The sequence below is a fragment of the Dromiciops gliroides genome, chromosome 3, assembly GCF_019393635.1.
Source record: "Dromiciops gliroides isolate mDroGli1 chromosome 3, mDroGli1.pri, whole genome shotgun sequence".
In the NCBI taxonomy this organism is placed as follows: domain Eukaryota; kingdom Metazoa; phylum Chordata; class Mammalia; order Microbiotheria; family Microbiotheriidae; genus Dromiciops; species Dromiciops gliroides.
Window position 1 is genome coordinate 258,118,927 of NC_057863.1, and position 14,490 is coordinate 258,133,416.

Here is a 14,490-nt window from a genome sequence, read left to right on the forward strand (position 1 = left end):
TGGCTGAACAAGCTATGATATATGATTGTAATGGAATACCATGTGCTATAAGAAATGATGAGCAGGTGGATTTTAGAAAAACCTGGAAAGAGTTACATGAACTGATGCTGAGTGAAGTGAACAGAACCAGGAGAATATTGTACACAGTGGCAATGATATTATTCAATGAAGACCTGTGAATGAGTTAGCTATTCTCAGCAATACAATGGTCCAAGACAATCCTAAAGGACTAATGATGAAATATACTATCTACCTGCAGAGAAAGAACTGGTATTGATTGAGCACAGAGTGAAGTATGCTATTGTTCACTTTCTTTCTTTCATTTTTTTCTTTTGAGTCTTCTTATACAAAATTACTAAAATGGATAATTGCACATGCATAATCTATCTCTGTTTGCCACCTCAGGGAGCAGTAGGGGATAAAGGGAATGAGGGAGGGATGGAATTTGGAACTCAAAAATTTAAATAAAAATGTTTTTTAAAAGAGTAGTTTATATTTGATGCTGGAGGTAATAGGGAGTCAATAGAATTTATTTAATATAAAGTCTGTCATGGTCAGATTTAGAAAGATCAGTTTGACAGATGAGTGAAGAAAAGCTTGAAGCAAAGAGACCAATTAGTAACTATACCAATAGTCCAAGAATGAAGAGATTATGGCACCAGGGTGGTGTCGGTGTCAAAGGAGAAAAGGGAATGTATATGATAGATGTTAAGAAGGTAGAATTCATAGGGCCTGGGCAACTGATTGGCTATAGTAAGAGTGAAGGAGTCAAGTATGACACCTGTTTATGGAGGATGGTGTACCTTGGTGAGTAATTAGGAAATTCAGAATAGCAGAAAGTTGTGGGGAAGGGGTGGAGATAATGAGTTAATTTTTGACATATTTATTGAGTTAAGGAGTCTATAAGATATCCATTCTAAGATGTACAACAAGCTATTAACGATATGAGACTGGAAGTCAGGATAAGATTGGACAAAAAGACCTGAGAATTATATACAAATGTTCAATCATTGAATTCATGGGAGCTGATGAGATCATCAAGTGAAATATTATCAAAGGAGAAGAGAGGAGGGCCTAGGGGAAAACCTTAAGAGACACTCACATTTAGTTGGTGCATCCTGGATTTAGATCCAACAAGAGACTGAGGAGTGGTGATACAGCTAAGGGAAGAAACAGAAGAGAGAAATGTCCAAAAAACGTAGAGGGGAGAGAATCAAGGGAAAGGGGGTGATTTATAGTGTCGAAGCCTTCAGAGAACTCAAGAAGGACAAGAATTTAGGAGAGTGCATTAGATTTGACAATTAGAAGCTCACTGATCATTTTGTAGAAAGTAATTATAGTTGAATGGTATGGTCAGAATGCAGACTGCAGAAATTAAAGAAGAGAACAAGAGAAAAGGAAGTGGAGGCACCAATTATAGACAGCCTTTTAAGAAGTTTAGCCACAGAGAGAAGGATAAATAAAGCTAGTGGGAATGAATGGATCAAGTAAGATCTGTGTTTTTTTTTAAGGATGAGGAAAACTTGACATGTTTGCAGGCAAGTAGAAAAGCAGCTAGTAGACCAGGAGAGATGTGCACATGATCGTCTTTGATAGAATATAAGCTCCTTAGAGAGAGGTGCTGTTTCATTTTTGTCTTGGTATACCCAGAGTTTAGATCATTTTAGAAGGTGCTTAATAGATATTTGGTGATTTACTGAGAAATAAATCTACTGCAGAAACTACGTTTTCTTTCCAGTTATTCTTCACAGTTTGGAATCATTTTATTCTCATGAACAAGTAGAGACAATGCTTAATGATTTTCAATATTCCTTACCAGAATCTGTGATTAACCTTACATTAAATGACTTGCATCTCCAATTTCAGTTCCACCTTTCATGTTACATTTTATCTAGTGTTTTGTGACCTAGTTTGGGTCTGGCTGACCCTTTCACCATTTTCATTACAAGGCTCCCCTGTGAGAGTAAAAGATCAGGAGGAATCTTATTGAAATTGCTTTTATTTTCCATGTAGACAGTCAAAAAATAATGTCTCCGGATTAGAGAAGGACCCTAGCATCATTTTAGTTTTGACTTTTTCAGTTACCAAGAGCATGATAATTTCATTATGTGCCATCATTACTTGGCATCTGTAGGTACAGGTTTCAGTACATAGTTCACTGTGGAAAGTGTATTAGGCTTGAAAACTTAGCTGAAGAGTGAAAAGAAGGAAATCATGTCCTAAGAAAAGGAATAATCATCCATTTTGACATTAGCCATTATTAGAGATGAGTGTTCTGGAGAATCAGAAGAGAGCAAAGTTGGAACGAAGTTGAAGCCATGTAGTCCAACTACTACAACTTTGCTGATGCTACTGCTATTAGCAGTAGGATTACTAGAATTAAGAGGGGTTGGGAAAGACTTCTTATAGAAGATGGGACTTTAATTGGGATTTAAAGAAATCCAGGGAAGTCAGCAGGAGGATTGCAGGCCTGGTGGAGGACAGTCAGAGAAAATGCCTGGAGCTAAGAGATGAAACATTCATGGAACAGCCAGGAAGCCAGTGTCACTATATTGAGCCAGGGAACAAAGTGTGAGAAGACTAGAAAGATAAGAAAGGATTTGGTTTTTAAGGGCTTAGAATACACAGAGAATTTCATATTTTATCCTGGAAGCAATAGGGAGCCACTGAAATTTATTGAGTAGAAGATCTGACATGGTCAGACCTGCAATTTAGGAAAAATAACTGGTGGCTGAATGGAATATGCATTAGAGTAGGGAGAGACTAGACTCAGGCCAACCCATCAGATAATGAGGTCCTGAACCAAGGTGGTGACAGTGTCAGAAGAGAAGAGGAATAATGTTCAAGAAATATTGCAAAAATCAAAATCAAAAGGTGTTGGCAACAGATTCAATATTCAGGGCTGGGTTGGGATAGGTGGTGAGAGATAGTAAGAAATAGAGGATGACATTTAGATTGTGAGCCTGAGGGACTAAAAGATGATGTTGCCCTCTACAGTAACAAGGAAGGTAGGAGGGGGCCACAATTTATGGAGGATATAAAGAAAAAGAGCTCCATTTTAGACATATTGAATTTAACATGTCTATTAGGCATCCAGTTCAAGATATCTGAAAGGCAGTTGGCGTTATGAGATTGGAGGTCAAAAGAAAGGTTGGGGCAGGACAGACTGAAAAGTGAAATGGTATAAAGGGAGAAGAGAAGAGGGCCACGGATGGAACTCTGGGGGATTCCTTTGGTAAGAGGGCTTGATATGGATGGAGATCCTGCAAAGGAGATTGAGGAGTGGTTAGATAGGTAGGGAGAGAACAAGTGGTTTCTCCAAAGTCTAGAGGGAAGAGAATATCAAAGCGGAGAAAGCAATCAACAGTGTAAAAGGCTACAGAGAGGAATGAGAATTGAGAAACCTGGTTTCAGTAATAGCTAATAGAAGGAAGGAGGAGTCAGAGGTAAAGATTTAGAATGAAGAGAAGTTTGTTGCCTATGGAATGGGCATTCCAGAAGGCACTGTAGAAGGATTGGGTAGTATTTGATTGGAGCTTTGGCATGGTAAGTTTGAGGGAAATGGGAACAATGAATTATTTATTGAAGTATGGAGAATTAAGTTTGAATTTTTACCTACAAGTATTCAGAATTATTGGGACATATGGGTAATTATTAGTTGTGAGAATGTTCATCATTAAGTGGAAGGCACAAATCTTTCAAAGGAGACTAGAAATCTGCTTGGAGACAAATGTGATATAAAATGGAAGACACATGCTCTGGCAGGAGAATTCATTTCACTATTCCTCTTCCCTCTGAAGGCAAGAAAGTGTGCAATGGGAGATCGAAGTCAAACTTGCACAACAGGAAAAAGGATCCCATTCCCCATTGACTTTCCTTTTCCTCTTCCTCTCAGTTGCAACAGGAAATAGAAGAGCCGATGTCAAAGGGAAGATAGCTCTTCTTTGGCCCAGAAGTTGACCACATCATGTTTGAAAGACTGGGCTGGCAGCAGGAGGGAGAAGTTTTCTTGTATTGGAACAGATGGAAGTTGTCCCAGTCCTCAGTTGTATCAGCAGGAAATGATAGACTTCTGGCACAGGGTGAAATTGTTTTGGGACAGATGGAAGATGCTGTCACCTTCCCTCAGGGGCCACATTCAAAGTAGGAGATAAAAGGGTTGAAGTCAGTTGAAGGTCAGGCTAGGAGCCAACAAAATATATTAAACAAAGTCAAAAGATTTATAGAATATAGGAAAAAATTAAAAGTATCTCATGGCAAAAATCTGGAAAGCACATTGAGAAGAAAAAATTAAGAATCATTGGAGTATCTGAACACCATGACCAAAAACAAAAACCAGACATCCTATTTCAAGAAATCTTAAAACTGCTTGTATCTTTTAGAACAAGAGTGCAAAGTAGAAATACCAAAAAATCCACTAGTCACCTTCTTTTTAAAAAATCCAAAATAAAAACTCTGAAGAAAATCATAACTAAAAGCCAGTTTCCAGTTCAAAGAAAAAAATACTACAAGCAGCCAAGAAGAGAGAATTCAAATACTGAGGAGCTACAGAAGGATTTAACAGCTCCTACCATAAAAAAAGAAAACTTGTAATACCATATTCCAGAAGGCAAGGAATATGTGATTCCATGCAAAAATAATTTACCTAGAAATGTTGAGTATAATGCTACAATAGACCTTTAACACAATAGAGAGTTTCCAAGCATTCCTGATAAAAAGATCAGAATTATAGAGAAGCTTTGGAGTTCAAAAACAGGAATGAAGAGAAACATAAAAAAGTAAACATGGATGAACAATAATTAGGAACTAAATAAAGATCAATTTTACATTCAGATTTAGGGAGATGATACATGTGTCTCTTCTGAACCCTATCATCATCAGAGGTCTAGTTAGATCTAATTAGACCAGGCCTCAAAGTGGTTCTATTATTCTTTGATGATTTTAAGGGAAAAAATAGAATGAGGGAAGAGTGGAAATGAAAGGAAAGAAAGATTGGGAAAATTATCTCATAATCAGAGTGTGCAGGTAGACCTCTATACAAAGGGAAGAGGGTGGGAGTACTGGCTGACACTTGTACCTCACTATCATCTGAACTTGTCAAACAAAAGACCACACACACACAAGCACATATACAGAGTTAGATACAGAAATGCATTTCACTCAACTAACACCAGTCAGGGAAAGGGGAAAAGAAAGGAGGGGAAATTAAAGAGAGGGTATAGTAAAGGAGAGATTAATCCTATTCAAAACAAACTGTAAGGATATTTTTTAAATGTTTATAGTTCTTTTTGAGATATGAAAGAACAGGAATCTGAAGGGGTGCCCAGAAATTGGGGAATGGATGAAAAAGTTATGATATATAAATGTTATGGAATATTATTGTGTTAAACTCTTTTTAGTATAATGGTATGAATCTTTTTAGTATAACCATGTGTGTAATTTAAGATTCTAAATGTGGATTCTAATGTGTTCCCCCAGTTTGGGGGAAACTGACTAAAAATCACTGATAAAACGAGTTTAGGTTTTTAAGGGTTTATTGGAAAATAGAAAGAAAAAGATTGAGAACAGAATTCTAACAGTCTGGCATTCCTATCTTTCCTCAAATCTCCTGTGAAGTCCTCTGCCGCCACCACCATCAAGTCCGGAAGCCAAAAGGGCCCGCGCTCTCTGCGCAGGCTCCCTTTCCTCCTTCCTGTCTCCTCCCAGACCATAGGAGGCTCCTCCAGTTGATTGGCTGGTAGACTTGATAGACAGCACCCATGAGCAAGCGTCATTTCCTGACGCCAAGGAAAAGCCACAATGCCTCTGAGGCATTTTCCTCATGGTGGAGCTCTCCACAGCAAGTCTCCAGTAGGTGGCGTCATTCCAATCATTACACATGATTCCAATGGATAAATGATAAGACATGCTACTCATCTCCTAATAGAGATATGGAATCAGAATGAATAATCATCTTTTTAAAACATGCCCAATGTAGAAATTTTTTTGGATTGCTTATACATATTTGTAATGGAGTTTGTTTTTGTTGTGTTCTCAATATAGCAGAGGGAAGGGGTTGGATCATGAAAAAGTATATTTTATCTCATTAAAACAATTTTTTTAAAGTAGTATAAGGAAAACTAATCAGACAGAAAAAAATTAACTTAAAAATATAAAGGCATACAAATCAATGCAAAAGAAATGAATGGAGGCAAACGCAAAGCTAACAATTATAACTTTAAATGCCAATAGATTAAAAAATTAAAAACAGAAATGTCAGCATGAATAAGAAAGCAGAATCTAATGATATATTGTTAATATTTAATATATACATATATATATAACAGAAAATATATATTTATTTACATGTTTATATAAATTATATAGAACTATAATCTATAGAATAAAAACATCCAAAAGCCAAAGAGATATGCAAAATGAAAATAAGAGACTGGAATAAAATTTACTATGTAGTGATTCCAGTGTAGTAGGAGTTTAAATTATGTTATTAGACAAATTTGCTATTAGAAAAAGTAAAAATAGGAATTGTTGAACCAAGAAACTATATCACACCTAAAAGAAAATAGAAACAAAGAAAGTTAAAGCTAAATGTGTTTGCACCAAATGACATCGTGTCTGATGTTACATCAGAAAAGTAAACTAAATTGTACAAAAAAGGTAGTAACATAAGTATTTTGGACTTCAAAGGTTTTTTGTTCAGAGACAACTAAGTCTAACAGAAAAACAAACAAAAATATAAAATTTAGCTAATTTTTGGAGAAATTATATCTGAAAAACTTACTATATCTTCCAAAATATGTATATATGTAATGTGTGTATGTATCTCCCAACATCAATCATCCTTTATAATCAATGCATTTTTACAGAGAAAATACAAATAAAGATAAAAAAGCAGAAATGAGAAACATTTTATATCATGCATCAAAAATAATACAGGGAACACAAGCAAAATGGAACTTTAATAATTAATAATGAGGGAGTCAAAAAATAAACTATAGAAATAATTGAGAACTTGTGTGAAACACAAAAATAAGACATTCCAAAATTTCACAATTGCAATCAATATAATCCTTCAGAACATATATATATATACACACATATATATGTATGTGTGTGTGTATATATATTCTCTGAAGGATTGTATTCAGATATATATATATATACTCTGAAGAATTGTATTCAACAAATATATATATACATGCCCAACAAAGTAGAAAAAGAACATTAATGAATTTGATCATTTTTTTATCTAGAAAATCAATCAATAAAGAAAACAAAATTAAATATAATACAGTAATTTCTGAAAATAAGAGGAGAAATAGAGACAATGGGAAAAAAGATTATAAAGTTTAAAACAAAGCTACAAGCTGCTCCACTGAAAAGACTTTAGCAAAAATATCAACTTTTAGCTAACCTGAAAATAAAGAGAAGAAAATCATATTGCCCAAATGAAAAACTAAAAAAGTGAAATCCAAATTCTACTATCTAGAACTATATACTATCAAAACTGAGAGTTCAAAAGAAATGGACTGGGTCCATGATTTAATTTATCTGAATTAGTAAATTCCTTCTATATGAAGTACCTGCCAATTACCCATTGATTTCCTACAGGATAAAATACAGCCTACTCAAATTAGCATCTAAAACACTTAATAACTTGACTGCAGACTACATTTCCAGTATTTGAGCTCACTCTTTTTTATTCCAGCCAGAGTGGTTTACTTGCTATTCTCCCAAACCTGGATTTCCATTTCCTACCTCAATGCCTTTGCACTCACTGCTCTTACACCTATAATGAACTTCCTCCTCACCTCCATCATTTACAATTCTTTTCTTCCTTCAAGTTTCAGTTCAAGTGCCTTGTCTGTGAAGCCACTCCTGATTCTTCTAGTTGTTAGTCCTCTCTCTCTCTCTCTCTTTCTCTCTCTCTCTTACTCTCTCTCTCTCTTAAAGTATTTTTTTATTTCCTTAACTATTTTTATTTTGCTTCTCCTCAAGGAAGTAGGGCAGGGAGTCTTTTTTAGTTTTTAAATGTTTGTACTTTCAGAACACAAAATTGCACAAAATTGAGCATAGAGAATGCAATTTCAAATATTAGTTGAATTGAATCAAATCATTGAAACTGCTTTTCCTCGAGAGATTTCTTCTTCATGAAGCTGCTTTTATGATTATCTGGTCTTCAAGAACTCTCATCTATACATGAGTCTTAACCTCTCAGCCTCAATATCCTCCTGTCTAAAATAGGGATAATCATAGCACTTAACATCATAGGCTTGTGGTAAGAACCAAATTAATCAAATCAAGTAAATAATAATTTATTGAGTAACTATAATGTACCTAGACTAAGAACTGAAAGCACTGGGGATACAAAGAAAGTAAAAACAACAAAAACCAGTCCTATGCTGAGTCACAAATTTAGCCAAATCATCCCTGTAGTACTATAGGTAATGCAGCACTATAACACTCCAACTGAAGGAAATACGATACCACCCAGGCAAGCTAGTGGCTGAAGGAAGAAAAGACCAGAGTTGTCCACTGAATAGAGACCCCAAAAAGGTGAATTGGCTCATCCTAGAAAGATTCCCTTTGTTAAGAAGAGACTAGCGGCCAAACAACCTGTCTAGCCCAGCTTGGCAGGAATTGCACAGTTACAGAGTAGGCTGCCCAGTCCCATCCATTAGCCACTGCTCAATGGTGAAGCAAACTTCCTTTTCCAGTCCAGCAGCATGTGAGCCTAGTGAGGAGCCAACACAGCTACAAAGCATGAAACATATTGAGTCACCATTCTTTCAATACACCATATCCTACAAGGAGCCTGTCAATTTGTCCATCATTATCATGCACTGTGACAAATATTGTGATGACCCTTCAGAAATAACATTGAGGTATTGCAGTTCAGTAGTTATGCATTGCCTGGGCCACATACATCCAAAATTATGGCAGAAACTATGGCCAACAAAGCAAAAATAATTAGATGAATAGAAACTCATGGCAGAACGTAGTTCTGCCATATTGGGGAATGGCTAAACAAGCTGTGGTATATAATTGTAATGGAATATTATTGTGCTATAAGAAATGAAGAGCAGGATGAGTTCAGAAAAACCTGGAAAGATTTGCATGAAGTGATGTATAGTGAGACAAACAGAACCAGGAGAACATTATACACTGTAAGAGCAATATTGTTTGATGAAGAATTGTAAATGACAGCTATTCTCAGCAATACAATGATCCAAAACAATGCCAAAGGACTAATGATAAAACATACTATCTGCCTCCAGAGAAAGAAATTATATTATTGACTGAACACAGACTGAAGCATGCTTTTTTTTCTTTTATTCTAGTCTTCTTATACAAAATGATTAATGTGGAAATGTTTTACATAATTTTACATGTATAACCTATATCTGGGTTGGGGGACAGAAGGAGGGAGGGATAAAATTTGAAACTCAAAACTTTAAATAAAAATGTTAATTAAAAAATACTGGCACATTTCTCAAAAAAAGCAAATGAGAGAAACTGATTAGAAACACTAATATACTGAAATAAATAATAATCTGGAAGGAAAAAAAGGAATAACTTTTAAACACATACACACATGATCTCTATGCAAGCAAAGTATATTGATCTCAAAGACAGAATGTTTGGTGAGAACTTAAGGAACATAGACCTTAAGAGCACAAGTCAAAGAATCTGAATATATAATGCAACAAATAATGTTTTTTAAAAAGCTGTTCATAACATTTGAATAAGAAAATAAAAAGTCCCCAGATTTTCCCCCCAAAACCCTAGGGTGTTTAATAGCTAAATGTAAAATTGCATTTTTAATATTTGACAGGTTAATATAATTATTTACCAAATATTCCCTGAATCCCCTTAACAAGCTGTTTGATGCTCTCCCACCTTGCAAGAATGCCTAGGTTAGAAACCTAGCTGATATCTAGTTTCTTCCATCAACCTAGCAGTTCTAGGACTAGATTCTTCTGACAGTGGAGATTCCAGTAAGATATATCCTTCAAGTTGACTGAGATCTAGCTAGGACACAAGATTAGAATTTTTGCTTGAAGATCTCTTCTAGATTAATCTATATAGGCATTATTGGAAGGATATTATAGAAACATAATATAAATTTATATTGTTTCTATAATATTCTTCCACTCATGTCTTCTTTATTTCTTCCTCTCTCTATAGATAGATAGATAGATATGTATAGATATATATAGTCCCAACTAACAAGAGAGAATCAATTAGAAACTGTCTTCATACTAGAGAGATGAAAGACAACTTAGAGACACATCTCTTCAAAATTTGAAAAAAGATTTCCTTCTTCACATGACTCAGAACAGCACATAGCCACAAAAATTACACACCATTAAACAAGATTTCAAGGGTAAAAGTGATTGTATTAAGTATTTGTCACTAAATGGAGTTCCCTAAAAAGTGGTTCAACGATCTTTTTTTGCTCCTAAAATTGCTGAGCCTTTATATTTATGACTATCAATTATAAGAGTTTCTCATTTGTTTTTTTTTTAATAAAAGGGGGACATTCCATTCTTTGTATGCAACTACCCTGTTTTCTTTTGCATGCCGAACATGTCTGTGTCTACTGGTATTTTATGCCATGTGATTTTGAAATGAATTTGTAACCTGCATTTGTATTTTTTAAAATCTCTATACAGCTCCTGATGGACCACCTCAGGAAGTTCAGCTTGAACCCATATCATCTCAAAGCATCAGGGTCACCTGGAAGGTAAATAAATCAGAAGCCAATTATATTCATTATATTTATTCATCACTAGAGAGGTTTTCATTTATGCCATACATTATGATATTAGATGTTTTGAATGTTAATAGAACCTTGTTTTATGTTTGACAAACCTGTTCCAAAAGCAAGTAAAGACTTTACTTATAAACACTAAATAACGTTATGTCAAGTCCTGTTACTGATGAAAAGTGATGTGGTCATTAGCCTCTTATTTGTTCTTATTATAATGGAAAATGAACTAGAGTTGGTCTAATATAACACTCTTAATTTACAAATAAGGAACCTGAGACCCAGGGAGGTTGTGATTTGCACAAGATGACACTTGCTGTAGGGTCTGATATTGGGGTATATTTTTCCAAACACAGAGAAGCTAACATTCATGAATTGATGAGGAGGGAAAGAAAAATGAAGAATAGAGAAAACTCCAGACACTTAATTTCCTCTTGCTTATGCTAAATAGGGAAAATATAGCATGTTTCTAGATCTAGCTTTGATACTAGCTTGCTGTGGGTCCTTAAAGAAGTCAGTTCACTTCTCTGTATCTCAGTTATTTCAATTTAATGTGGGGAGTTGGGATAAAAAAATCTTTTAAGGTCCTTTACAAGTCTAAAATTATATAATTTACATTTAAAATCTGTACAGAATTTACTCAAGTCCAATATATAATCTACAAATCTTTATTCCTCTATCTTCTACATAATAAATCCATGCTTCATGAAAAGCAATTGCTCTTCCATTGGCTTAAATAAGAGATAGATATTTCATAAGTATACTCTCTGGAACACTGTCTTTAAGGTCCATACAATGGGACCATATTGAATATGAAAAAAACACATAAATCTTCGAGGAACCTCAAAATGAAATCCCTTTGGATCATATCCAAGAGAAACCCATTTTATGCTGAATTCTACTGTCATGAATATTGTTTCATGATCAAGGCAGCACTGAGATTCTTGGTATCTTCCCAGCCCTGAAGTTTCTCTTAATACTCTTCTTTCTACTTTTTATTTGCAAAGATAATAACCTTTTTTGATTTTGAAAGTTGTGAAACTTCTTTGAAGAATAATTTGGAGAATTTGCTAAGTATTAGATACAATTAATAACATGGCATTTAATTCAGATTAAACATTGTAATGAATGAGAATTGGTTAGATTTTAATCTACTTGGAGAGAGGAGAGAGAAATGGAAGAAAATAGAAAAATAGGTTGGAAAGCAACACTGAACAATATGTTTTATGAAATAAATACTCTTGAAAAAGAAACACAGAATTAAAAAAGGAAAATGGAACAAAAGAAATAAACGGATAGGAATCATGATCTCTGACAAAGCAATTGAAAAAAATAGAATTAAAAGAGATAATAACAATACACATTTTATTGAAAGGTATCATAGTCAATGAATCAATATCAGTATTATACATATATGAATATGTATGATATGTAACCTAAATTTTAAAGGAATTCTTCAAGGAATTAGAAGGAGAAATAGACAATAAAACTATAATAATGTAAGGCATCATTTTACCACTTTCAGACATAGCTAAATCTAACCCAAATAATGAATAGAAAAGAAAAGAAGGACTTGAATAGAATTTTAGAAAAGTCAGATAAAATAGACCTCTGGAGATTATTGAATGATAATAGAAAAGAGTATACATATTTTTTCAACTCTACATAAAACACATTTATATACGTATTTTTCAGCTGTGTAATTCACAAAAATAGACCATATATAGTTAGTTCTGCTATAACATGCCCTGCATTCCTAAAAATCACTATGCTATGCAAAAATCACACAATTGTAATGATTGGAGTGACGCCACCTGCTGGAGACTTACTGTAAAAGAGTTCCGCCCATGAAGCGAAGGTCTTTGAGGACAAGACCAGGAGTCTTTTCACTGGCATCAGGAAGTGACGTTGGATAGTGGGAGGAAGAGGGAAGAGACTGGGGCTCTGATTCGCTCTCTTTCCTGAGGACTCCGGCAGAGAAGGGAGCTAGAAATGCGCTCTCCCTTTAATAGATAGGAATCTAGGCCTTTCTCTCTCTCTTTATCAAATTCTTATTCTCCTTAATAAATGCTTAAGTCTAATTCTTGGGGCAGCTAGGTGGTGCAGTGGATAGAGCACCAGCCCTGGAGCCAGGAGTACCTGAGTTCAAATCTGGCCTCAGACACTTAACACTTACTAGCTGTGTGACCCTGGGCAAGTCACTTAACCCCAATTGCCACACTAAAAAAAAAAAATTCTAATTCTTGCTAAAGCTTATAATTTATTGGCGACCACTCATTAGATTTTAGACAGTCTAGCTAGAATTTTAGCCTTTAACACAATAAAATCTATGACTTGTGAGAAAAATGGGATTAGAGATATAACACTCAAAAACTTTATCAACAATATATTTTTAAAAGATAGGAGCCCAATAAAAATAGTAGTATCGTTTTATATTTGAAAAATGGTCAAGAAATATTCAAATACTACAACAAATAGTGGTGGTATCCACAGCTTTAAGTTACTGTTTGGCTTGTGCCCTAATTTCCACAGGGCCTACCTAGCAAAGTTGAGTTGTTAAGATGAGAAGTTTGGCTCATTGTGCCATAATTCTGAGGTCTGGGACTTTGGCCAGGGTTTCCTATGGCACCAGAAGATATACAATGATCCTGGGGCTGCTAGGTGGTGCAGTGGATTAAGCACCAGCCCTGAATTCAGGAGGACCTGAGTTCAAATCCAACCTCAGACACTTGACACTAGCTGTGTGACCCTGGGCAAGTCACTTAACCCTCATTGCCCAAAAAAACAAACAAAAAAAAACAATAAATATGATCCTTTACCTAGAAATAGATCTGAAATTAACTTGTAGAAGTGGGAGTAAAAAGGCTTGTAGCTTGTGAGATATTGTGAAGTTGGACCATTTTATTTTTCTCAGATGAAAGCAAACCTAAAAACCACAAAATTCACATTATGCTTCAATCATTCCTAAATAAATCAATCATGTTAGAATCAAATCACATTTTCAAAATAAGCATTATAACAGAACTATTAAAAAAACTTTGCAAATGAATACAGAAAAACATAAATATTTAAAGCATCTTCTTATGAGAAATGATCATTTGTAAACAATATCTGGGAGAATCAGTGCTCCCCTCCTCCTTACTAATGCTTTAGGTAACCTTTGCCTTCCCTACTGATGAGATTTGGATTTATTGCACCAAACCACACCTGAGTGAAAGCAATGGTGCTCTAATCAGCTTGGGTTGGATCCACATTCTCTCTCTGATGTATCTATATCCAATATTTGATTGACCTAGGTCAGATGTTCCAAGACCTCATATTAATATAACGCACTTCCAATCACATCAACCAATTAAACTTGATTGCTGTTAATGGACACCTCTTGTCCAAAAGGCATAAAAACCTGAAGAAGTAGACATGATTTCTTTGAAGTATGAGAGGTTTAAGAGCCATCTTTGTCAGTCTCTTGTGGGTGGTGACTGATAAAATTCATTATAATTTACCCAGAATTTAGTCTCTTGTAATTATTTTATTCATTGAACTATATAGAGTATAATACAATAAAATTCTATTCAATAAAAGGCCCTTATTCTGTTTTATTATGTTCTATTTTACTTTGGAACATTTTGTTGTTGTTGTTGTTGTTTTGCTGCAGGGTAATGAGGGTTAAGTGATTTGCCCAGGGTCACACAGCTAGTAAGTGTCAAATTATTTTGTTT

The 14,490-nt window shown here is 34.8% G+C and overlaps 1 protein-coding gene across 1 annotated transcript in view; it reads left to right on the plus strand.

The window, feature by feature from the left end:
• DSCAM (DS cell adhesion molecule) overlaps positions 1-14,490 on the plus strand; it is a 715,945-nt gene that overhangs the window by 573,421 nt on the left and 128,034 nt on the right. Inside the window, exon 16 of the mRNA XM_043997664.1 lies at positions 10,677-10,747. Coding sequence (XP_043853599.1) covers positions 10,677-10,747 — 71 coding nt within the window. The remainder of the gene's footprint in view (positions 1-10,676; positions 10,748-14,490) is intronic.